At 31.6% G+C, this 27,809-nt stretch overlaps 2 protein-coding genes across 2 annotated transcripts in view; both read left to right on the top strand.

Moving 5' to 3' along the window:
* Positions 1-27,809, top strand: part of LOC106478306 (protein GPR107-like) — a 51,958-nt gene that overhangs the window by 17,224 nt on the left and 6,925 nt on the right. Inside the window, exons 7-13 of the mRNA XM_013938835.2 lie at positions 7,584-7,691; positions 16,064-16,197; positions 19,895-19,970; positions 20,427-20,500; positions 23,097-23,214; positions 24,513-24,643; positions 26,601-26,694. Coding sequence (XP_013794289.1) covers positions 7,584-7,691; positions 16,064-16,197; positions 19,895-19,970; positions 20,427-20,500; positions 23,097-23,214; positions 24,513-24,643; positions 26,601-26,694 — 735 coding nt within the window. The remainder of the gene's footprint in view (positions 1-7,583; positions 7,692-16,063; positions 16,198-19,894; positions 19,971-20,426; positions 20,501-23,096; positions 23,215-24,512; positions 24,644-26,600; positions 26,695-27,809) is intronic.
* LOC111085001 lies at positions 1,483-5,343 on the top strand. The gene has a single exon (XM_022381884.1). The coding sequence runs from the start codon at positions 1,550-1,552 to the stop codon at positions 4,085-4,087; it is 2,538 nt and encodes an 845-aa protein (XP_022237592.1). The 5' UTR covers positions 1,483-1,549; the 3' UTR covers positions 4,088-5,343.

The raw sequence follows: 27,809 nt of genomic DNA, 5'->3' as shown, positions 1-27,809 counted from the left end.
CGTCCCTAATTTAGCAGTGTAAGACTAGAAGAAGGCAGCTAGTCATCACCACCCACCGCCAACTCTTGGGCTACTCGTCACATTATAACGCCCCCACGGCTGAAAGGGCAAGCATGTTTGGTGGGACTGGGATTCGAACCTGCGACCCGCAGATTGCGAGTCGAGCCCCCTAACCACCTGGCCATGCCGGGCCTTAAGGTTGGAGAATTGTATATATGTATATTCCAGATATACTTCTGTAAGATCCCGAAAGTGTAAATAAAAACAAAATTAAGAGTAACAAATATATTTATTTCTTGCTTTTGAAGCTCCTGTCATACTGTGGTGTAGTCTACAGAGTGCATAATTCTTCTCGTGATTCATGACATGCACACGTTTTACTGACATCAAGACAGTACAAATTACAAATTATGTGATGTCATTTTAGTGTCTACTGACTGATTAACAGACAACACACTACTGTATGGTGGTGCGATTGGTTAAAACAGGTTACTCCTTCCAGGCGGCCTTCGGCCCCCTTTCGGAGAAATAATCTCCCGCAAAGTATTCAGCTGTTGCAAAAAATAAAAATCAGTAAATCATGCACCTCTCAAAAGTTTCATTCCAGTTTTGATTTGGATTGGTTTATAGAATTCAGTACAATGCATGATTTACTATTTATGTTCGTTAAAGTCGTGAATTATATTTGAAATATGTTTTACTTATTCTACAAAAGATTGGCGTGTCAAAATTCTCGTAGACGTTAGGTAAAGGATATATATATATATGTATATGTGTGTGTGTGTGTATAAATTGTACACAAAAACTAATTTACTTGCAAACATTTCAGTTAGAAATCTTCTTTAAAAACTAGCTTTTCCTACATCATTCAAAATCTATTACAGCAAATTTCTGACGATTTAACGGCGAAGTTTCCTGCCGCATACTAAAACGTACGAAAGAAAACGTTACTGCAGAAAAGTTTAGAACAGAAAGCGAAGCAGTCATTTATCAATACACTATTTGTAGCTCGAATCTAAAATCTGGCCCTAAAAACTGCTATGCCTAATTGTCGTATAATCGGTGTTTCTTGGAAACGGATTCAATATACTTATTCTAACTAAAACATTCCTGATGGTTCCTGGAACTGTGATAGAATAAACTATTTGACTATTGCTAAATATTGATTACATGTATTTCTATGTATTTTTTAAACTATTATAAATAGACACTTCGTAGTGTTTTTTTCACTTTACAACTTAATACTCTAAATAGCTACATATCATTTTTGGTCATATATTTCTTTTCATATAATAGAAAATATTGTGTCTTTTTTTTGGTTTGAATATAAATTGCTGTTCTTCAGCATTAACCAAATTATAGAAGGAACGTCTATCTACCATTTTACTATATAACTGCCAATAATCTAAGGTTACATTTTTGTATATTTTCCAGAGAATAAAGAAAGAAAAATAGCTTTGGGATCCTTCGTGATCATCAGAAGTTTCTTTGTATGCGGAATCACAAGATTCGTGAAATCGTTGAAACATGTAAAACTTAGATAACAGTAATGTTATATTTCCAGTTTTTCACTAGACTTACCTTATTGTACGTATTAGGCTCATCTGTAAGTACCAAGAATGTGTCTAGCATTACTATCGTTAAAGTGGACTACAAGTCACTTCACAACCACACTCGCGATGTCACATTGTCCACGGAAAAAAACACCGGACCAAGTATGTTGAAAAATGGCTCAACTAGTAAATCTGAAGCAACACTTGTTCCGACACAATCTTTTGGAGTTCGTCTTACCACAAGCACTCTCTCATCAGCTGTAATAAGTACTCAATATTCCGGAGAAAGACCAGAAATACAGCCTGTAGGAACCAATGATTTCAGAACACAAAACTCCTCTGTTTCAGTAAGACGTGGTTATTCTGTTCCCCCTCTACCTGATTTTTATTCAAGAGTAGCTATATCAGACTGGAAAATCCCGCAACCATCATCTAATCCGTACTTTCTGGAGTGCTCAGGTGTCCATCATTATTGTAGCTTTTCTCAGAGGGCTTCAATTGAGTCGGGTTTCCATATAAACCACTACTGTTCCTGCGACCCAAACTGCATCCGATATGGAGACTGCTGCTGGGACACTCGATTAAAAGTAACAAAACAGAAGGCTGGGGAAGAGAATTTCTGGGCATGTGTTCTCCCCATAAACAATAGTAAATCTGAATCTTTCTTAATGGTGTCTCGCTGTCCCTCTTCGTGGACAGATTCAGAAGTACGAATTCAGTGTGAAAGTTATGACTCCAGTCAGCTAAAAGACCCGTTTCTTAACGTGCCGGTTACAGGAGAGGTTTCGCAAGTCACATATCGTAACATATTTTGCGCCATTTGTCACAAGGATCTGAATGTATTGGCCTGGAACGTGGTTTTTGACTGCTCAGTTGAATTTTCATCCAATGTAAACTATTCATCTTTCTTGTTAAAAGATTATAAAAATTGCGGTTTTTTCTTTTTATTTCCAAAAGAACTGAGAAAGTACAAAAACAGTGCTTTACGGCCCTGTGACAAAAATATTATATCGCAATGTTCAGAAAATTGGCTACTATACACGAAGGATATCAACAAATCAAAAAGGGAAATTCAAAATAGATGCTCTTTGTATTTTGCTCCTGTGCAAATGTCATTAAACTTAAACATTGTATTTAAGAATAAATTCTGTGCCATATGCAACTCTGTAACTGTTGATAAACTCTCTTGTTCTAGGCCGCAAAAATCGATTATTCAACATTTTGATGAAGACAATATTCCTTCATTTGCTTTTCTATTAGATATAAATTTTGAACAGGGATATACTTTAGTCGGAACAAAAAGACGCTGTCTACATTCGCAGGTCTACGACCCGTGGCAAGAAAAGTGTCGGAATATATCATGCGGCCGCTTGTTCATAAATAAAAACGGAATTTGTAAGCAAGGTTACCATAACTTACTCGAAAATCCAGTGAATTTCCCTGACTGGTCCAATAGTACCCTTTTGTCCAGTTGTCCTAAGGTCTCGGTTTCAGCCGATGACTTCAAAATTGACATAAACGGCACGGTTGTTCTAAAACAAACTGGACACATACTCCGATTTGGGGCTTATGAAGCAGCTACAAACACTTCCATCTTGGTATGCGCCCCATCTAAAGAGAATATCATCAGTAAATTCGGGGACATTCAAGGATACCTAACTGTAACTTGTACAAGCATTTCCCTAGTTTCTCTTTTCCTTAAAATAATTATTTATCTTTTCACCCCTGAAAACCATAACCTTCCAGCAAAAATTGTAGTTTGTCTGTCCATTTCTCTTCTGGTTGGTCAGTCTGTGTTTTTACTTGGAACACACAAGACACATTATTTTATATTGTGCAAGTGTATGGCCATTATCATGCATTATTCGTTTCTCGCATCTTTTTTTTGGATGAATGTATTAGCTTACGACATTTGCAAAACTTTCTGTTCGCTGAAAGTAACAAGGAACGTTTCGAACAATCGAGAATTAATGAAATATTGTACGTACGGCTGGTTTTGTCCATTGCTAATCGTTGCCACCGCTGTTACGATAGATCTTGTCTTTCAAGAAAATGTTATTTCGCCAGGCTATGGAAAGACTCTTTGTTGGATATCCAATCGGATGGCGCTGCTAATCTTTTTCGCCGTTCCTCTTGGTATATTAGTGACTGTTAATGCTATACTATTCATCAAAACTACTGTTCAGATATCACGCTCCAAACGTCACAGCAGGGTTGCTCATGAAAACACAGGCCAAGGAAGGAGTCGTCTTCGACTGGTTTTGTACGTGAAACTTGCTTTGGTTATGGGATTAACGTGGACTTTTGGATTCATGGCAGCCATCGCTGGAAGTGATGTCCTTTGGTGTTTTTTCATAGTGTTCAACAGCTTGCAAGGTGCATTTATTTTACTCGCATTCACTCAAATAACAGATCTTATTGCATTACTTCGTTTAAAAATTTGTCAGCTTTTTTCCCGAATTAGCCACAACCAAGAAAAACGACGGTCGATCGACTCGTGCACTTTACCAACTCAGTCTAGTTGTGCAGTCTAAACATTAAATCAGTATCATATTAAACCGGAACATCGAAATCTATAGTCAGAAGAATTACCATGAAGAAAACAAAACTCACTTTATTAGTATTTATAAAAAAAAAAGAGTTTATTTGAACCAAAAGATAATTATTCTTTGAAACTTCATTTGTTTTTTCAAACTTCCTCCAAGAAAAGTAGCTTAATGCATTTGATATTTAAAGAAATTGTATTGTAATTTTGATAATGTGTCTTAAACGATCATGTCAGAGACCCCTAGCTTCAGATATAGCTATTCCTAATTTCGAACTGCTGGTCAGACGGAATGCAACCAACCGACAATATTCGTTGTCATAAGGACTCTTTGGACAGAATCATGTGATTGGCTATCACTTTTTTTTAGCGCGCCCATTTCTGAAAGTGCGGAGTGTTTCGAAAAGCATCACTTCTCGAACTCGGGACCCTTCCATCTACAGCCGAACATTCTCACAACTAGGCCTCGTTCAGCCTTTTTAATATTAATTAATTTCAGTATTGGATAAATATAACGAAAACATTCAATGTACCAAAATTTTCAGTGAAATTTTGAGAAAAAGGATCATATATAGGTAGATCGCAACATTTTGCAATTGATCTGTGGTGCCAATACGAAACCAGTTTAAGATATTGTTTTGCATATATCCAAAATTGTTGTTGGGATTAGCAGAGGAAGTAGAACTTTAGTTACTACATATTTCATAAATAAAAAAGCACTTCCAGGCGCAGATATGTAAAAACGTGTAAAAAAGCAGAAAAATAAGTTTCTTAGCTTTAATTAATAGACAAGTCTGTTTTCTGTCCTGGACATCGGAGAGAAGTTCACAATAGTAAAGGAAAATGAAAGATTGCTTATTAAAATCAAAAAGTTGCTTATCTCATTCGGACTATAAAAATACCTGTATAAAGACAGCTCGAAGAATAAACTTTTTTAAAGAGGTTGAAGGTTTATTTTGTTTAGACACTGCAAAAAACAAATTATGTTGTCATAAGATATTCTGCCAAATGTGTTTTATTTACTGAAGTGAACATGTTTGCCGTGAATGTGGGTTATTTGTTGTTACACGGTGAGATATTTTTGATGTGCCAAGCATGAGTGTTCTAAACCCGATTTTTATTATTATAAGCCCTCAGACTTATCAATGAGCCACCAGAGGGAACCATGAAGATGGAAGATATTTTACGAAGGCTCTCTGATTATCAGGTTTCTCTTTTTGTATGTGTGTGTGTGTGATTTATCTATTTTTCTAATCCCATATGATTTCTCAGCCATGTATTTGATTAAGTGTTGTATTAAAATCATAAAACTTATCTTTTTGTTTGTTAATATGGTGTATAGTACAACAACATAAATCTTAGACATAATTGTTTTTTCGGTCCTAGAAAATATGAAATGTGTTTAACATGGTTCGTTATAAGCCTCATTCACGTTATTTCATATATTTATTTTCTGACCTTAACGTAATTATAATCATGAATTTTTAAGTTTAGCATAAAATTGTAATAAAATCGATGAGTTACACTGGAAACTTTGCTAAACGTTTTTTTATTCTTGTATTTCAGTCACGCACATGCACACAATCAAGGACTAGCAAAACATTTTTTTTTTTCGTATTTAATTTCTTGCGTTAAAGGCGGCCCGGCATGACTAGGTGGTTCATTTTGCTGTCTAACACATTCATGGTATTTGTTAACTTTGAATGTCATTCAGTTACAACATGAATGTAATATGTTACTATGAGTGTAGGCCCGGCATGGCCAGGTGGTTAGGGTACTCGACTCGCAATCTGCGGGTCGCGGGTTCGAATCCCTGTCACACCAAACATGGTCACCCTTTCAGCCGTGGGGGCGTTATAATGTGATGGTCAATCCGACTATTCGTTGGTAAAAGAGTAGCCCAAGAGTTGGCGGTGGGTGGTGATGACTAGCTGCCTTCCCTCTAGTCTTACACTGCTAAATTAGGGACAGCTGGCGCAGATAGCCCTCGTGTAGCTTTGCGCGAAATTCAAAACAAACAAACAAACTATGAGTGTAGGTTACAAAAGTATTAATCTTTGTTTAAATCACAAGAACTATTTTAGAAAACTTGCAGAAAACCAAATATCTATATGAGATTTACCATTTTAAAAGTATTAATTACAAGAACTTATGAGTGAAACTAAAGAAGAATGTAATTATATGTCAACCACACTATGTCTGCTATATCCAGTATCGACAAAACCTTTTGTCCAATACAAGGGCTTATTAGGCTATCTGGGATACAAAAGACATATTAGTGGTTGAGATAGATTTGAACTGAAATATGTTTATGTTATAGCTTTTGAAGTATAGTAATTCAATGAAATAATTTTTTGTGATGATTTGTTGTAATTGCTGAAATATGAACTTTATTAACTTTAGAAAATACCAAATTTAATAACTTGTTTTACAGTTTCCAGGTTTCTTAAATAAAATATTTTAATAATTTAATTTTTATCTGCAACAATTAAAAATAGAGCCATTTTTGAAGAAAAAAACATGTCAACCATCTCCATATTTATAAAACAAGTCACTCTTCTCAGTAGCACAAATAGTTAGTAAAAATCCATGATTAAGATTTTACGTCTAGGCTGTAAATTTACAAATTATATGCTATATATAAATACTGTTATTATTATTTTGTGTTCACTGAAAGACTTGAGTACTTTCATTTAAAAAAAAAGGACTCAGTGTGTTGTGTACATTAACCCTTTCATTAGTGTTGGGTTTTGTGTGTACCTCTATATCTCATAGGTGTACATATGTTATAGTAGAGACTACTATTGAAATATTCTTGATGGTTTCATTTTGATATAGTGTGACTTAAGCCTCTTCAAAATATTTTTTCTATGAATCAATAATATCTTGTGAGAGTAACTAATGTCTTTTTCTTTCAAAATTCAACAAGTAAAACTTTGATTATAAGATGTTCTGGTGGTTACTTTCACACTCATAATGTATATATGTATTTATGTTTCCATAGATAGTTTCTGAAACAAATCTAACTCAACAATGATTTATTATATTAATACTCACATACATCCAGTGTATACATTTCTACTTTTCTGTGTGTTTTATTAGATATGGAGTAGATTTTTAAGGATAGGTAGATTTTTCTGGCATTTTGTCCCCTGGAAGTTTTTTTTTCAATTCCACTTCCTTGTATTTATTTTTATTAAACCTTTTAATAGTATCCTATGGATACATCCAAGTCAAATAAAGTAACATTTAAAATTTGTAACACTTCAGAGTATGATTGTGTGTATGCTTATATTACCTGTTGTAACAAATATTGTTATTATTTACAGTTATTCATAATTGAAAAGTGTATCCTTTAATTTTTGGTTTGTACAGTGAAAACAGTATTAATATAAACACAGGCAATGCAATTTATTTTAGTCAAACTAGTTAATGTGCTAAGAATAATTTCTGTGATAGTGCTAAAGTTAACATTCTGTTTCTAGTTTTCTGTCATTATTGGAGATGATATCCACAAAGGATTGTACAGCTTGTACTTCCACAATTGTGAAAACTATGGAAAACTTGTTCACCAATCTGTGGTAAACTTAACTGTAAGTACTGTGTGACAGATATGCTAATTTTTATTTTATTGTGGATATTCTGTTGTTTGCTAACACATTATAGAATACTGTTAAATATATAAAAATTTATTTTAGACATTATTATCTGTTGAGTCATTAGTATAATATGTATAGATCCAAGGCTTTAAACTAATTTTGTGGCCACTGATAAATATTTGTCAAATACTTTAAAAGTTACTTGTGAAAGTGCCAGCCATGCAGTGTTATATTTACAATATCATATTGTTTAATGTCCTATCAAACTGTAGTTCTATGATAGTAATTACATCTCCTAATATGAAATGAAAAAGAAAGAATATACATCTCTTGAATTACTAGTTTTTGAACAATTTGAACTTTGGGAATCCTATTGAAAGATGTGCGAGAATGATACACAAAAGATATCAGGAAAGGCTTTTTGACTGATTATTGTAATGTGTTTTTTTTTCTTTAAATGTTCTTATTGCAGTCACTTTTTTATTTTTAAGTAATTTTCACTCTATTGTTTACAACTGGCCTGAATAATTGTAATCATACCTGCATTATCAATTGGCAAGAAAAAATGTCAGTGCCCTTTAATAATCACTGGTAAAATGCTGGACACCCCCCAGTGGCACAGCGGTATGTCTGCGGACTTACAACGCTAGAATCTGTGTTTCGTTACCCATCGTGGAGCTTTTTGTTTAATTACAAACAAACAAAATGCTAGATCCTTTAGATTTTTTAACTAGTTAACATGAATTTCAAGTTCTGAGTACAATAATGAAAATTTTTATTGAGATTCATAGCAAGTTATAGGGACGGAGACTTTCATGTTTACTAACTACACTTGTGAACTCAATTGTTTGGCATCACAATTTTATACAATCTGTTGCATATGACATTCTACTATTAGAAGTCAACATTACTGTCTTCTGAGGTTTAAATATTACATTACAATTTAATTTAGTTTATTTTTTATTTACATGCATCATACTTGAAATTCTTCAACTTTACTGGATTTTGAGTTTTTTCTTATGATTACTTCTCATAATTGTTTTAGTCCTATTTGTTAATTTTTTAATCAATTTATTTTAAATATAAGTGTTTCATTTTGATTGTTTTTATTGCAAATGTTTGTTCAGTTACTTTCCATGCACCTAGAATAACACACTTGTCAAGGAATATTTCCTTCTTTGTTTTCCACTTTAGTTGCTAAGAACAGTTTTTTATGATAACTACTACTACTACTACTATACACTTTTGTTGTTTAGGTTTCTTGGTCTTTGAAAAGTACAGTTTTTGTTTACATACAGTCATAGTTTTCATTGATACATTTTTTTTAGTAGAATTGTACTGTTTATTTCTTAACCTTATTACTCTATCTTGCAGTTGACAGTCTAAAATAGTGTGTATACTTTTTTTTTTAGATATTCCACATATTAAATAACCTAAGGATACAGCTAAAGATAGCAAATCTACATTGATGTGATCGGTATTTGAGTATTGAGTCACGTATGTTAAGGAAGCTTATTAGATCTTAGAAAAAAATAACAGTAAAACTTACCAAGTGTGGAGTCTTAACCTTTAGGATTTATACAAGATATTGATAATAAAAAGTTTTCATGTATATGTATAAAAGTCTAGTGGATTGTCTAAGATGTAAGTTTATTTAATTTATAATTGTTACCTTACTAAGAAATCATTACAAATATCAATGATTTATTCTTCCACATTCTTCTTCATTTAGATGTGGAGAACATGACATAGTGGTGTACTCATTCACTTTATATTATTTCAGTTTTCCTTTTAATTAAATGAATCCAAGCATGGCCAGGTGGTAGTGTGTCTAGATTTGAATCTGAGGATTTATGATTCATAGGCTGAGCACGGCCCAGTGGTTAGTGTGCCAGACTATGGATTGGAAAAATCTTTGTTTTTAATTCTGAGTTTTGAAAAACTCCTGCTGTTTTTTTTTATTTGTTTAATACTTTATTTTGCCAGTTTAGAGCACTGCCAGATGTCTCGAGAAAACTGTTTGTTTGATGAGATCCACTATAAACAAAGAAAATAAGTTATGCATTTTCTGCTGTTCAAGGTTGCTATTAAATTTTAATTTAAAAATTTCCATTTAGGTTTTATTTTTTATTGTTGTTTTTTTCTGGCATTGAGAATCCTAAAGATAACGAACTTTCTTTCCACAATTGTTCAAGAATATTTAGTCACAGGGAAAAAAGAATGTGGGTAGTAAACAATAGTTTAACAAAGAAATTAATCCCCTTTTTGTTACAAAATTAGCTTTCAGAATGCATCTTCTAGAATATCTGTAGTTTATACCATCATCCAATGGAAAGGTGTAACATAAGTAGATGCATGTTTGTCTAAAAATTATCTGTTCCTTGTGTCACAACACATATAAGGTTAACAAATTAAGCATAATTTTTAAATAATATCAAAGAAAAAACAGTCAATGTTTGGTATTACATTGACTTTAAAGTTAGAGTAGATTGGTTTGGAAGTTGTTTTTTTATAAATTCTGCTCACCCCTCCACAGAACTAAGAAGTATTACCTCATACCACTGCTGATAATATTTTTGCTCTTGCCACAAGCCCTACAAAACTTTATGATGCAATCACTTAGCCTATAGTCCTCAACCATTAGGAGGGCAATACTTCCTTGAGCACTAACATTTCAACAAAAGTCATTCTTTTTCTTGACATTGCTTTGTTCAGACATGTTTTTTCTTAATAATTACAAAATGTTTGTGCTTATTTTAAACTTTTGTTATCATTTGTGGTGTAATCTTTCTTCCCTTTATTTTCTAAGTTATAAGAAATAAATATTTTAAAATTTTGCGTAGGGCTTTGATTTTTCCATTTTAATAAAATTTGCAATTTTGGAATATAGGTCCCCAATGATTTTGATAAGGTTTCCTTGACAGTACTCTTTGTCTTTGGTTTAACCAAGTATACAAATTTCCTTAAGTCTCTTCAATTTCATCATTTTACTTATGCCTTAGGTTTATTTACTATGGACATAGCAGGCCAAATTTTATAAAAAAATTAATAACAACAAGAAAATAAATAAATGTTTTGTGGATCAGCTGGATTACAAATTCATGTTTCCACGTTTCTGACATCTCCAAGATTCTAACACTCCTCAACAGGAATCATCCACTACTGTAGTGGCCACTGTAATACATCTGATGGTTGGTGATGTTATCACCACTGTGTGTCAGGTAGTTGGTTTCATACTGATCTTGGATCCAGGATTCCCAACCTCCAGTTTCTTTTGCTCCATCCTTAGGCATATTGTTCCAACTGTTTCAAAGCCTATATTTACTTCTTGTTCCAACTTCCTGATGTGGATCAGGTAATCCAACTTTGTCCTTCCCTGCCTGGATTACATAGGTATGTCTTTTGATTCATCTTTCTTCTGTTCTTTTTATACTGAATCTTGGGCTACTTTTTTGCATGATTGAGAGAAAAAAAAGGATAAAGAGAATATCCCAAAGATGAAAAAAATAAATTCAATGATTAAGACTTTCTCACCCTCCATATACTTCATTTCATGCTTATTCAACTTCTTCACTATTTGTCCATGCTTCACCTTCTGTTAGAGGCTTTGCATCACAACTCTGTCAGTTACTTTGGACACATTTACATGCCTGTTTCCACTTTGGCCTTGATTTTTGTACCATTATGTCCCATTTAACTTAATTTCTTTGATTCTGGGATGTACTTTGTTGGGATGCCTTAATCTCTGACAATCACCCTCCCCTCAGTCTTCTCTTAGGGACCTCTGTGTTGCACCATTTCTTAATGATGAAGTTTTTTTTGTTTTTGTTTTTTTTTGGGGGGGGGGGTTCTTATACTTTGGAAATTCTAGCTGATGCAGTTCACATCAGTGATCTCTCCTCACTTAGGTTCCTTGCTTTGTTGAACCAGGGGGCCCCATCGTTTTCTACAGCATTGTGGAGTTATCCCCCTTTTCTTGTTCTTGTTATTATCCAATGTCCCCCACCTTTCTGTAGGCTGGCTGTCACAGTCTTGGAGACAACTGTTTTTCTGGAGCCTTCCCTTCACTCCAGTCCTATGGGAGCTCTGCTCTCCCTCTTTGTATGCTTGTGGATTCCCTTTGCCACAAACTGCTTGGTTCATAGGTACTTTCTCAAGGGTTTTCCAACATTCCTCTCCTCATCTCACCTGATTAGAATGCCATGGAACAAATTCTCTTGTAATAGATTTTGGTCAGTTCTTTGTTCAAGATGGCAATTTTTTCATTTTAAAGTGGGTACTTTTCCAGATTGTGGATGACAAAGATCAATGTCTCAGAAGCTTTCTCTACATAACAATTAGTTCACTTGCCTTTTGTTTCCCTCAGCTCTTCCACAACAATTGAATATTCCTTTTTAATTGACTATGAGCTCCATATGTTTTTAATTGGGTTAGGTGTGCTTTTGCTTGCAGGATGCAAACCTTAGGTCCTTTTCCACTACTCCATGAATGATTGGCCTGCACTTGCCTCACCTAATGTAGCATTGGCTGGTTTGGCTTTTCATTTCAAAGCTTACCCCCACCCAGTATCCCATTCACTTTGTGGTCTTTCTCAATTCCTATACAGGGTTGGCTCAGCCTTCTCCTTTACATTTTTGAGAGGTATAGCTTCTGATACCAAGGCTCTCTTGTTTACTTATTTTCCTGCACAAGAGGATTTGTCTCTTTGTTGTTTTTTTATGGGTGGGAGGGTCCCTTGTTCCTGGAAGAACCTCTACATGTCCCCTTTAGTGGACTCTGACCAATCACTGTAGTATATCAAGAGATCCACTGTCTTCTCTTGTTTTCTCTCTCCTTCTCACTTCTTTCTGTTATAGTTTCTCACTTGATCCCACATAACCTTGGGTATCCCTTTTTTCCAATCTTAATAGAACTTATATCTGTTCAGAGTCCCCAATTATTTAGTGATAAGTCTGCCATTTTTTCTGTTCACTGAGAGGGAGGTACTTGCTCTCAGAAACTCTGTCTTCCTTATTCTAGACTCTTCTTTGGGTCCATTTTTAGTTGTTGGTCTATTATGTCTTTGGAGCATAGACCCTGGTGGCATAATCCTATGGTATTTTCAGTGGATTTGTTCTCACTGTAGACGTTCTTTTATCACTGACTTTCTGACTTCCCTCAACATCTAACTTCTGTCATTTTTATTTCCAGTATCAGAGGTCATTAAAGGATGGGTACTGAGAGGATGTACCAATAAAATTCTGAGAACAAAAATGAAAATCACAAATATGTTACAAAAATTTTACATTTTTTGTTGTTTATTCTTCTTTTGTTTCTTGTTCGTGTAATTCACAGACCTTTCTTTTTTTTATTTTGTTTATTAATCTTTGGAAAGTAATATCCTAGAAGTCAAAAAAGACTATCTTCTGATACGATATCTTACCTCCTCTCACTAAAAGCTTTCTCGACTTATACTGCCCTCTATCGACGCAAATTTTGCTCTTGGTACTTCCACTTATTTCTGCCTACTAACATGCAAATGACTATGCAGCAACCCTCCACAAGTACTGTGACACTACACCTATCATTACATGTTAACCACTTCTTGATTGGCAGTCTTATTGAATATACATGTTTTCACTCATGATTTGCTTCACTTATCTACAAGTCAGGATTGGTTGTATTGGTTCCTATTAGTGTCACACTCCTATTGGTGGAGGGTCGTTGCATAGTCATTTGCATGTTAGTATGCGGAAGTAAGTGGGAGTATCAAGGCTAATGGCAAGTGAAAATGTGTGCTGATAGAGGGCAGTATAAGTCAATAAAGCTTTTTGTATGAAAGGGGAGGTAAGTATCTATTAGAAATACATTTTAGGAAAATGTTAACATTTGGCATTTTAGCCAGCTCAAGAATAAGGATCTATGTGTGTAAAATATTTCTGTAATTTAGAAGGATGCAAGTCATTTGAATGAATGGAGAAAAACATTTAATTGTTCAGAAACTACACAATAATTTTTCAGAACATGGAAACTTGGAAAGGATTATGTTGTGTTTATGATAGGTTCATTATTGTTGTCTACATAATTTTTGTAAAGAACCTTTATACTCATAAATTCAAAATTTCTTCAAACAGATCCCATAACTCTTAGTTTGACAATACTCAGCTGGAAGTTGAGATTCTGTCATACACAAATTCTTCATATTTAAAGACTGGGAATTTTTTGACTGCATTTTAAATATGGCTCATTTTAGAAGTTTATAATTGAACCCTTTCCCCGTTCTTATGGATATGTTAATTTGACAACTTACCCAAGTAGTAATGAGTGAAGCATGTCCTTCTAGTATTATTGAAAGAGAGTAAGTAGAGCAGCTAAAAGTCCTAGGTTTACATTTTCTCTTGAGTGAAAGTAACTTAACCTATCATCATTCACATGTGCTTTCTGTGTCACATGTGGTGCTCATATAAAGTTTTCTAATCTCATACATTGAACCAAAACAACCATTTCCTATTGCCATGTTCACAAGCATTTGCTGTATATCGAATAAATGTAGCTATTTATTACATATGATATTTTGATGCTTTACCATTATGTCCTGTGAATCACATGTGTTGCATTGGACAGGGATAGGGATTAAGGGCTTGGATAAATTTTCAATAGGAAGACTATTTGATTGATGGAGTGATAAAAAAAAAGAAATTGCTAACTAGTAATTTTGCTTGTATATTTCTATAAAGCAACTATCTATGTTTTGTTTTTCTTCAGTTGTCCAACTGTGTGGTTTTTTCAAGTAATTTTAAGCCTAAGAGATAACTGAGCAGAACCTAAAATCCAGTCTGAAAATTCTTGAGAAACATATGTTACTAAGGTCTTGTAAAAAAGTGACATTTTCAGCAAATTTAGGTGTAAGATTCAGTACATAAAGTATTTTGTAATGAATTCAAACATTAATGATATTGGCAAAACATAAATACCCTTTGTGTCTGTCATATGTTATGTCACACATCTAGTGTTTGTAATTACAACATTCAAAAAAAGATGCTGTTTATGCTATGGTGTGTATACTATATTGGACAGGGGTTCCCAGCTGCTGGTATGCAGACTGACACAGGTCCTCAGGAACATTCAGTGAATAAAAAGAAACGAAAAATAATGATAACAAAAATATGTATAATTTTTTCTGAGTAAATGTCCATATCTTAAGATTATAAATTGTTTCATACTTGATTTCACAACCCTATATATATAAAGTATCCACATTCTGTGTGCTTGATATCTATAGGTCATACATTGTAGTAAAGACTTATACACTCCTAACAGTCTGAAAGCTTTTTACAAATATCTTGTTGGCTTGAGCTGAAAAATGTTGGAAACTGTCCTGAGACACCTAATAAATGGGGGAAACGTAGAGTTGGTGTTTCCAAAATATATCCACATAAAATAACACAAGCCTGCAAATTTAAAAGTTGTTTTGGTTTTAATAATGAATTTTCTGTAATTCAGCTGTGCAGATTTCAAAAAGAATAATAATTTTTTTTATCATGTAAGGATTTTTTAGAAATTTTGAAGAAAAAAACATTCTTATTTAGATCAAATTTACCACAAATATAGAATATTATGTTTGGGTCATTTACACAACTTATTGTTGCCATAGTGACAAATAATTAATATTGAAAAGAAAAAAAATTTCAAAGTGCATGCATAAACAAATAATATCCAGAAATGACACGTTATGTGTCCTGTTAACTGTTTGTATACTAGTGGTGTGTTTCTTGTGGGTTCTAGAATCATCAATAAGACTCTCACATTGCAATTGGTCTAGAGAAATCTATAACCAGGGGTTGTCAACATTTTAAGCATAACAGAATGTGACCCAAATTCAATGAAAATGATTCACTTACATAAAAGTATATATGACATTTTGTGAAAAATTTGTATGTGATGGAGAAAAATGGATATCATTTTTGGATTCAGCATACAGGAATTATTGTACAGCATGTAAAAATTTCAAGACAGTAAAACCATCGCAGACCTACGTAATCAGCGAAACCTCTTGTAGTGCCAACCTACACCAGATCTGTAAACCTGTGAAGGGTAGCAGTTACCACTTCCATTTCTAATATCATGACAAGAAATTTAAATAACCCAACAAACCTAGATAAGCATTATTTCAAATTGGAGAACTATCTTTCAGTAACTGACTGACCAGAAGGAGAAATTAATATTTAATGTGCCTCTGATGCTATTTTATGTCAATTAAAAGCGACGTTTAAAGAAAATAATGGCTGATGAAGAATGTGTTTGTCCTTTCAATGCATGTTTTAAACTATGATGATCTAGTACAAGATAATTTTCTCTTTTGAAACTTAGATTGGTATTGGTTTCAGATGACTATTAAAGAAAAGAACCCAGGAACCTATTTGTCTGCTGGTGAAATACCCTTGCCACACATTTACTTAGGACTTTCTGTAGCTTTCTTCAGTGCTGGTTGCTTCTGGATCTATATAATCAGAAAAAAAAAGTAAGTTATCATTAATGAAACATCTGTTTAACCAGTTTTTACACAAATAGAAAAACAATCACAACATTTTTACCAATTGTATCTCTACTGAATTTTTTAGTTGTTAAAGATTTTTTAGCTTAACTCTCTCAATACGGGCTTGGTGACCTCTTTGTACTCGTTCAAAGTCTTTATAGATTTCATGCTACTAACTTTTAATATAGTGTGTATATCTTCATGAAATTTGGCATTATAAGTCTTTCACATACAAAAAATCATATTTTTTTAAATGAAGTATTTTTAATAGTCCGTATGCAAAGTGATTTTCATGTTAAAATTAAAAATACTTTTCTTCATCTTGAAAATCTCAAATTTCGTGTGTAATCTCTAAAACCTCTGAAATACATTTCAAATGGTTGTTTACAGTAAAACTTTATATTTTATCAATTATTTTCTCTACCCTAACTATATACAAGTTGGACAATTTGACTGACTTCAAAACCACTAAACAAAAATTTAAATAAATCTAAATTACCCTCTTTTTCTTTCTAGAATGACTTCAAATGTAGCATGAAACTACATTCGTTTATCCTAAGTAGCTTTAAACTTGTAACAGTATACATCTATTTATAATTAAATTTTATTGTTTTATGCCCTTTGAACCATGTCTAACTACTGTTCACACCATTATAAGTTGTAAATCACTTGGGAAACATGCAGCTCATGTTACACTATTGAATTACACTACCCACGAGCTACTCATATTATAATTTATCTTACCTAATCTAACCATAACTAACCTAAAGAGATCCATATTTGTACATTTTAGTTACTTTTATAATAATAAATAAATAAAGAATAAACATGAAAAGCAAGAAATATAGTACTTATCCATGTCTTCTTTTTGTTTTTGCTGTCGACTGTCAATGACATGTAACCCTACTTTTTTATACTAATGGTAGTAATGCACAAAATAATTTTTATTCAATTAAATAATGCACTAAAGAACATAGAACTATCATAATTTTTTTGGCTTTGTAACTATGCGACAAGAGTTGTTACAAATTCATCCAAGCTAGTCACTATCTTTCCTATGGGAACAAAGTATGTACTAAAAAAGAAATTGACAATTTTCTGTTCAGAACACAACATAATATAATACGTCATTTGATAGATGAAACCTTTGGCTTTCTATAGGTTATAGATAATATAAAATGAAACATAAGAGAGAACTATTAACAAATCTTGAAAGAGGGGATGTGACATGTAGGTATGGCAAGAGGGGTCTGATTTTCTATTTGATGGCTTTGTAACCAAACATAATTGAAAGCTATAAAAATTGTGGTTTATCTGAGCAATGATGATTTTATAGTGAGTAATTTATGTTGAATTTCACACTTTTTGGAGGGGTGGTGAATAAAATAGAGAAGATGGGATGCCTGCAGAAAGTTTGTCACCTTTCTCACACTAGGGGAAATTCAGGATTTTTTTAAAATATTGTCTTATAAAGTTAAGAACTTAAAACTTATATACTATTAAAATATAGATTATTAGCTATGATTTTATTTTATACTAATTGGTTTAACATAAACTAAAAATAGTTTAATAAAATTTTGAATGTAAGCCACTAAAACCTCATGACATGCGCAGTAAATGATGCCCAGGCATATAGGGTTAAAAAATGTTATATGATTGAACTTCATTTAGTTTTATTGTTTAAAGTAAATAGACTATAATAAAAACAAATCAATTTTTATTTCCGTTAAAATGTTTTTCTTTAATATCTAGATTGCAAAGTATTAAAATTAGCATATTTTTCCCTCAAATTGTGAGAATGAACCAGTGCAATAGATTAACTAGTTACAATACAGTGTATTCTTGTATTTTTAACACTGTCATTTAAGTATTTAGGATAGGTCATTATTCTAGTGATTTTTATATTAAAAAATTCCTAGTATTATAAGCAGTTTGTTTGAACAGAAATGAGAACATTTCAAATAATCTTGCTTCAATTTTGTATGTGTTTATGCATTCTAAAGATTGAAATCACAGTATAATATTTAGGTTGTCAAGAAAATTTACCAATTATTGGTTTGCTGTTGGAATTTTTCAATAAAAACACAACTAATTTAGGCAATTTTTATCCCCCCTCCCAACAAATATCTACCACTCCACAAAATAACTAGAGTGCTAAACAGCAGATTTAAACCATGTTTTACAGGTTATGTCTCTTGGGGATGAGGAAGAATTATATTGATTTCAGAGTCTAGGATTAAAGTCATCACACAGGAATTGGGTTTCTATGTGATAATTAGAGTTCGAAATGCAGATTTTAATCAATTCACAGGTTACTTGTCTTGGGATTGTTAGAGAATGTTATTAATTTGGGGCTTAAGAGGTTAAGTTCGCCATTTATAAAAAAGAAAAATTTGACACATCTACAACATACACACACACACACACACACACAAACATATTTATCAACACACCAAAAGCAAACCAAATAAAGCTAATTGTTAGGTGAACAGGCAGCCATTATATTTCTGGATATATTTTAGTGCAAAACTGCATAACACTAAACTTTTAAGTTCCACTTATGGTATGATTTCACATCTATCATAAAAATTACTTCACTATTGAAATGCCCCACAGTAGCTCAGCAGTAAATCCAATGGCTTATAGTGCTAAATATCAGGTTTTGATACTTGAGGTGGGCACAGCACAGATAGTCCATTGTGTAGTTTTCTGCTTATTAATAAATAAGCTCACAGTATTAAAATATTTATAATAATCATTAAAATAAAAACATGTAATTGAACTTACAAACATAGCTCTAAACATACTGTGTCACAAATTTAGAAGTATATGATATATCCTGCCTTTTGTTAATATTAAAACATAACAGTCTGCTAATCATTAAATGTTCATATAATAACTTAATTCTTTCAATAGGCCCGGCATTGGCCAGGTGGTTAGGGTGCTCGACTCGCAATTTGAGGGTCGCGGGTTCGAATACCTGTCCCACCAAACATGCTCACCCTTTCAGCCATGGGGGCATTATAATGTGATGGTCAATCCCACTATTCATTGGTAAAAGAGTAGCCCAAGAATTGGTGGTGGGTGGTGATGACTAGCTACCTTCCCTCTAATCTTACACTGCTAAATTAGGAACGGCTAGCACAGATAGCCCTCGTGTAGCTTTGCAAGAAATTCAAAACAAACAAACAATATTGAATTATTTTAAAATAGTAAGTATATCTATGAAAGTGAAGAATAATTTACTCAATTATAGTGTCACAAAGGCTGGTGATTAATTAGTAACTACATCATCACAGGTTGTTATGCAGCTATATTGCTATATTAATAGCAATTATACATATTTTTAGGTGTAACTATTTTTTTTAGTACTTTAAAGTTGTGATATTATTATTAAGATATTAACATCCTTATTACCTTAAATTCATTGAAATTGTAAACTTCAAAAGATTTTTGTACAAATTATTGTTATTTTCACTGATAGAAAACTATGAATTGTAAAAGTTTGTTTTAATTTTCCAGATTTGACTGATAATGTTAACAAATTACACCTAATATTTAATATTTTAATATCAGTAAATATATCTATATTTTAAGTTAATCAGAGTAACATAAAAATAATATTTTAGTGTTCAAGCATTTTTTTTATAGAAAATGCAATTAATATCTTCTTTTTTTACAGACAGAAAGCTTTCAAAATTCATTACTTAATGGGATTATTAATATTTCTGAAATCGTTTTCTCTACTTTTTCATGGGGTAAGTCTATTACTGTAGTAACGATTTTAAAACGTACTAGAAAGTATGTTGACTTGCAGAATGTTTTTCATAAGTTATCAAGAACATGTTTAAACTTATCCGTACAAGCTGCTTACTTTCGTTTATTTTAAATACCTTTATTTTTCTATTTTAAATGTACTTTGTGCTCATTATTGCCTTCCTTTAATTTCAAAATATTTTTTCATATACTTTTACAAAGTTGTTAGTGTGTTGTAAAAGCATCAAATTTTGCTGGGCAGACTATGTTTTCAGTAAACCTAATGGATAATTTGGGAGCTACTATAATTATTTTAATTATTTCTATAGTTATAGGAGAGGTTCTTATAAAAATGTAATTATATTTGTGAACACATCCAATAAAAGAAAGTTTAACTTAAACTTTGTTGTATGTAGTAAAATACGTACTTGACCAATGTTTTGTTTTCTGCCTTTTAGATAAACTTCTATTTTATCTCACGGGAAGGTTTTCACATTGAAGCTTGGGCAGTGCTGTTTTACATTACACATCTGTAAGTGTTATGATTTTGTAAAATAATAATTTTAAAGATTTCTCCTTATGTGACTGTTACACTTTTATGTATTCTAATATTTTTATTTTTGATTAATCTCTTGGTAAGGTTAAATGGCCATTTCAGTCAATGTAACTGACTAATCAGTAGGAACTCACTTATTTTGACGAAACCATCTTCCATATCTATAAAAGAGTACAGTTTATATAAACTTTTCATTGTATGTCAATATGTATCATTGACTTAACTAAGCTGATGAAAACTGACATGACTCAAAAAAGCAGTTGTTAGGTGACTGTAGCATGGGTTTTGTTGCAGTACTAGCAGTCTTTCTTCTTATTCAAAATTAGCACTACTTTATCTCTTTCCATACCCAAGTGTAAGGGGTAGGGTCATTAATACCTTTTGCTTTTTCCCTTCTCAAAGTGGAAATACCAAATAGCATGAAATGTAGTACACATGTACGGAGTGGTATCTAGTTTCAGCTTTAAAAATTCATCTAATTTGAGATACTTTTTCTATCATATTTTTCAATTTGTGATATTTCTTAAATATTTTTGAGACACTGTACTAAAAAACATTTAACACGCTCACGACGTTATGTGCCACCAGTGGTACATATGCATGCTTTCTGTTGGATGTTGTGAGCCACCCATGGTACACAGCACCCATAAGATATAACTGTACCTCATATCTCCAAAGTCCTATATGAAACATTTATTTTATACAGTTGGCTATAGTAAAGCCATGCCTTCCATCATGTGCCACCAGTGGTACATATGCATGCTTTCTGTTGGATGTTGTGAGCTACCCCTGGTACACAGCACCCATAAGATATAACTGTACCTCATATCTCCAAAGTCCTATATGAAACATTTATTTTATACAGATGGCTATAGTAAAGCCATGCCTTCCATCATGTACCACTTGTGGAGCACGATGCCGTGTTAAAAGGACAACTGAAATAAAAGAAATTTATATGATTAAATCACTTTTTATTCTAAAATTACATCTAGAGATTGGCATTACATTTTTCATTGTGAGTAATTGAAGCAAAAAAAAATTGAGACTTCTTTCATAAATAAGAAAACTGTTATGAAGACTATAATAAATAAGGAAAGAACTATTATCATCCACAGTAGGGATTATTTTATCTGATGTCCCTTTTTTATGACCACAAAATTGTGAAATATTCATAATTCTTCTAAAAAATGGCAACATTAGGCTGAAAAAAAAATTAAAAATTATGATCATTTGATTATTATTGCTTAAATCATAGTGTGCACCACCAGTGGTACATAACAGCAAAGGCTTAAATGGGTAACGGCAGGATGTCATGTACCACCAGAAAGTTGTCAATGCAGTCATTCTGTCATAAAACATATCATAAAGCCATAAACTTAGCTGTATTTAAGGCAGAATTCACAATGAGGCCTTATGTTCCTATTGCATAATTAGAGAAATCACTATGCTGAGAATGTGTTAAAATACTTCATGTTAGAGGTTTTATTTTTTATATCTAGTCAGTTTCAATTTAATTGACATTGAGTAAGAACATTATTTTGTTAGTTTATTTTGCTGAAACAATAGCCATATTTTCTGGCTATAAATTGAATATTTATTGGTAATCTTTGACCTAACATTTCACAATAGCCTTACAATTACCTTTCTCAAACTAAGTAACAATAGTTGTGGTTGAAATCAACTGATATCTAATAAATATAGTTTATTCTTAATAAATAATGCTTTTTTTTACATATTTACATTGTAAATCCAATAAAATTAACAATAATATTCAATTAATAAGGATTTGAGACATCAAAAATTTTGCAGTTGCGTGCCGTACTTACTAAACTTGAGATTTAAAGTAGCGAAAAATTTTCATTGTTTTCAAACAGATACAACTTAATGCAAAAACATTTTCAGAAACAAAAACATAAATAAAGAAACTAAAAAAACTTACAGATCTGTAGTTTGTTCCTAATTCTTCAAAACTTCTCATGAAATTCCTTTGTTCACATCTGCAGGAGTTTGGTGAACTCACTTTCTCATCAAACTCTATATTGATGTGAATATTTTATAATATGCTCAATCCAATAGTATATAAACTTTACCTGTATCTTATTTCAATCTGTGCTTCACTACTGATTAGTGATACCATAAAAGGGTTGGAACGAAAGGCTGTAATAATAAAACCTCAAACAGAGAAGAAAAATCACAAGAGAAGCAAGACACGGGTTATTATGTTCTCTCGGGATGATAGTTTTATAGCAAATCTAAACGTACTGTGGGGTGAGCAGAAAATTTCTAAAAAAAATCAATAAATGTGTTGTTTACAGATGGTACTTCTCAAAGCTGAGCAGAAATGTAAGTTTAAAGGTTGTTTTTTTTTCATTTTTCTTTGTAAATTACACTAAATAAATGTTATAAAATTGTAAAGTATCAATTATAATATATTTTTTTAATTAATAATTCTTGAAATATAGTTAGAATCATTATTTTTACTTAAAATTTGAACTTTGATATACAGGTATGCTCATTGGTCATAATATGATTTTTGAGGTTACACAAAGTAAATGTTCTCTTATCTTTACAGCCTCAAAGGAGCACTTTTGTTTATTACTCTTGTCTTGATTGGAACTGGCTGGGCCTTTATAAAACATGTTCTGTCAGACAAAGAAAAGAAAATTTTTATAATTATCATACCTCTTCAGGCAAGGATGTTTTTTTTTATCACATAATTGCTGTGAATATTTAACACTAACTACTTAGTTTTGTTTTGAATTTGTTTTATGTGGTTAGGACAATCAATTTGTCAAAAATGTAGATCAGTGTTTCATTAATATAAAATGAATATAGAAAAGAAAGTCGAAAGACTTATAAAGGTATCAGTTGATCAAAGATTAGAACCAGAAAATTTAAAAAATGTATGGAAATATATTTACCGTACTTTTGGTGTTCAAATAAAAGCAAAGGTACAAAATAATTATCTAAATAAAATATAAATATTTTGTTTTATTTCTGTTATATATAAATGTTTTATCTGTTTTTCTGTTAAAAAATTGTAATTAGCAATGCTAGAGTTATGTATGGTACATGCATTTCAACATATTCTACACTTTACTATATCATTTATATGGTTTTTATAATGATGTGATAAGGGTGAACCAGGATGAAAAATGAAATGACATAGTTTGTGTTCAATAACTGAATAATTTATTTTAGCCAATTTGGTAAACAATTTTGTATTTCTATAACTTGTAAGTCAAGATAGGCCTGTCACATTTAGTTTAAAAGTTTAAAACATTTATTTTAAAGTATCACCCAGAAAAAGTTAATCCATTTGTGGTATATGTAAAATTGTTATTAGACTGTGAACATTTTTAATTAGGACCAATAACATATTTATATACCATATTGAGTGAGAATAACTAGCACAAGTATCTGTTTATCAAAAGTACCATCTGGAATGAAAAATGTTATGTAAACTAATACTAGTGCAGTATCTCTTAAACCTCAACCTTGGACACTGGTTAACTGAGTCCATTTTTCAAAGAATTTTGAAATTTTGGCTCTCTAACGCCAGATATAAATGTGTATGTACAGTGCAGTAATGTTCTGTGTATTGTTTTATGGCAGACAAAGCAGATTCATTTTAAGTAGGAACAAAGGGATGTAATAATAAAACTTCAGATAGCTAAAGTAAATCACCAGGGGAACAAGACATGGCTAATTATACTCTCTTAGCAAATATAAATCTGTACTGCAAAGAATGTGAAAGCTGAAACATTAATAAAAACTATATAAACAGTAAAACTGAAGTGGTTACTTGTTTGTTTTAGATTTCAGGTTTAATTGAAAACATTTATTAAATTATCACTAACAAAAATTATTCTACTTTATATGATGAGTCAGTATTATAAATCATATTAATTAGGAAAATGTTGCAGTGTTATGGTGAACACATTATTTTAATGAAATAGACTAAGGACAAACATCTATCTGTATTCAGGTTCTAGCCAATATAGCAGAAATCATCATGGAAGAGAGTGAGGAGGGGGAAGTGAAACATACTACTTGGAGAGAAGTGTTTATCTTGGTTGATCTCTTGTGTTGTGGAGCTATTCTATTTCCAATTGTGTGGTAAGCACAGAATGGTTAATTATTCCATCTTTCTAACCATAAATATAGTGTCATGACTAGAACTGTTTCATGTAATGGGTAGGATCTCCAGTGGCCTAACGTACGATTGAGACATTTTACATTTCATTTTCAATTTGTAGTTGTTCTTTTTAAGGCTGTAAATTTTATTTAAAAAAAAGTTTGAAGTTTATATTAGTAGTTTTTTTCCTCCTAGTTGAACCCTGATTGTTAAACTGAATTTTGAATAATCATTAGTAGTTTCCTATCGTAATTTTAAAAGTTGATACATCCCAACAGTGTGTGTGTGTCATGCATGTATACAAATGGGGAAATTACAAAATGATAAATGTGTTACAGGAAATTATGTATAATTTTACTTAACTTTCACACGGCTGTAACCCCCTTAAAATTCTTAATTGCCATTGTTATTACATTACTATTATAAAAACATCTGAAATACAAATATTTATTTCAATTTGCAGTGCTCATCAGTTGTGTTTTACTCTGTAAAAGTAACTTATTTTTTATGATTTTGTTTGATTTCTAAATTAGATAACTTAGTAGAGAGATATTTTGTCTTAACTAAAGATCAAGTTAAACTTAGAGTGTCATAAAGAGCAAAAAGTAGGATTGATACTTGAAGTATGCACTGTTCGAATAATTAATTAATTATATAATATTGATGGATTAAAGTGATCTATAAGAAGTTGTTGATTATAAAAAAAAATTCAAACTGATAAAATTCTGGTGTAATTTTCTTGACTCTGCTGAGCTAATATTCACTTGTCGATTTCATTTCAAACAACTTGCATTTTATCAAATATCATAAGTCTGATAAGTTTTGTAATTTGTTTGCCAGTACTGAGGTAATACTTGTTAGTTGTTTTATTTCAAACATGTTTTTTACAGAAAATCTTAGGACTGTTAAAAATCTAGTTTAACGTGATTTATAGTATTTGGGTAATACATGTTAACTGTTTCATTTTAAACAATTTATTTTTGGGGGTTATCTTAAGACTTGTAAAACTCTAGTGCAATTTGGTTGATAATAGTGAGTTAATACTAGTTAACTGTTTCGTCTCAAACAAATTGCTTTTTACAGAATACCTTAAGACATGTAAGAATCTAGTGTAATTTGAGTGATAGTACTGAGGTAATACTTGACAACTGTTTCATGTCAAAGTTACATTACTTGTTTATATGCAGCTGTTGTTGTTGTTTTCCAATAGTTGGGAAGCAACTATATTTTAAAGCATGTTTGTTAGTAGTCTTTCACAGACTTGTTGTTTGATAAAATTGGATCAAATGTGTTGAATAAGCATTGTAAATGTATCTTGTCAATCAGAGTTAGTTGGTGATTAAAGTAGAAAACACATTATCCATTGTGATAGTGACTATGAAGAGACGTAAATGCCATATGTCCTGTAATTATAGTTTTTATAAACACATACACTCTGGAGAGGAGTTTCATGTCATTCAAAGCTCCTGACATTAAATTTCTTGTCAGGATGTGCAGCAGTAAAGGCTTTACTTGCAAAGGTTTTTGTCTCTTAATTGGAAAATCACAGATCACATACAATAGTAATTATACTTCGAGTAACTAGCTTCAAACAAAGAATTAATTGTTTTCTCAACAATTGATAATCAAAGCTGATAACCAAAACATTTTTTAGAAATATTCTTTATTACTGTAAGGGATGGAATAAAACAATAGCATTAAAACACATTAAGAACTAGTATATTTTAAAGATAATCAGGAAATTAGTAGCTTTAAAATGGTTTTATAACTAAATTTTTACTTTGTATTTCTTTACTTTTGAAATTATTTGTTAGACTTTGATATAATAATTCATGGTACTTGAGCTAGAAATTAGTCATTGAACACAAACTGTAATATTTCATGTACATATATATATATATGTGTGTGTGTATAAGTATGTATACATTGTATTTTTAGGTCTATCAAGCATCTTCAACAAGCTTCTCAAACTGATGGAAAAGCAGCTGTGAACTTAGAGAAACTCAGACTTTTCAGACACTTTTATGTCATGGTTAGATGATTTAAGCTATTTAATTGTGCATTTCTTTGTTTTAGGCTGCATTATACTGGAATTACCCAGTTAGGAGAGTTTCAGTGTTATCAAATCTTTTTTTTAAACAAGTAATCATTTTCATGTCACAGTTTTATCATTTTTATTTCTTACTAACTGAAATATGTTAAAATATTTCCAAATTGTAGGAATTTTAGCTTATTTAAATTATTTTTATAATAATTATTATTGTGGACTAAAATATATTTGATTTATAAATTTTACATTCAGACTTTGTTTTCTGAGCACTGTTTTAATGATGCTAAATTTAGAGCCACTGAAATAGACAACCATGCAATTACAAAAGGTTATACTAGTTAATTATACCTGTACAAAATATGCTGTTCTTATACATCTTTAAGAAGCTATTAATGGGACACAATTTATCAATAATCTTAAATAAAAAATCAAACTGACTTTTATAACTTGAGAACAGAAAGGCCTTATAGTTTGAATGACACATTGACTGCATATCTTACATGGATTCTATGTTCTATGTTGGATTTTCATTATTATTATTATTATTAATCTTCTGTGATTAGCAGGTGTCGGATAGTTCTATTATAGTGCCTATTTAGTGCTGCAAAATGTTTAAGGAACATTACAGAATGTTATAAAACTATATTGAGTAGTCCTACAATATCTGGAAAAAATTAATTAAAAAGAAGACATTTTGTTCTCAAAATCAAGTTTAACTGTTCAAAAAGTTTTATTAATTAAAAGAAGAACCTCTTTCTCATCAGGTCCAAATTACAAATTATAAAACTTTAAACTCACATTAATTCTGTATTCTTAATGTATATACATTTATAAGTGTAAATATATGATGCATTGAAACCTGTCTTGAAAACAAATTACTCAACACAATCAGAATCAGACTTAGGAAACAGCTGATCTCTTATTGGAGGACTAAATATACATGTTCAAATCCCACTATTTACTCATACAAGAGTAACCCGAGAGTTTGCTGTGGGTGTTGTTCACCAGCCAACTTCCTTCTAGACTATCACTTCAATAGTAGAGATGATTTTCACAAATAGTTGATGTTTACCTTTGTACAAAATCCAACAAACAAA

This window comes from Limulus polyphemus, unplaced genomic scaffold (assembly GCF_000517525.1).
Source record: "Limulus polyphemus unplaced genomic scaffold, Limulus_polyphemus-2.1.2 Scaffold198, whole genome shotgun sequence".
Lineage (NCBI taxonomy): Eukaryota > Metazoa > Arthropoda > Merostomata > Xiphosura > Limulidae > Limulus > Limulus polyphemus.
The sequence above is the reverse complement of the archived record's forward strand: the minus strand, read 5'-3'. Positions and strand labels throughout refer to the sequence as shown.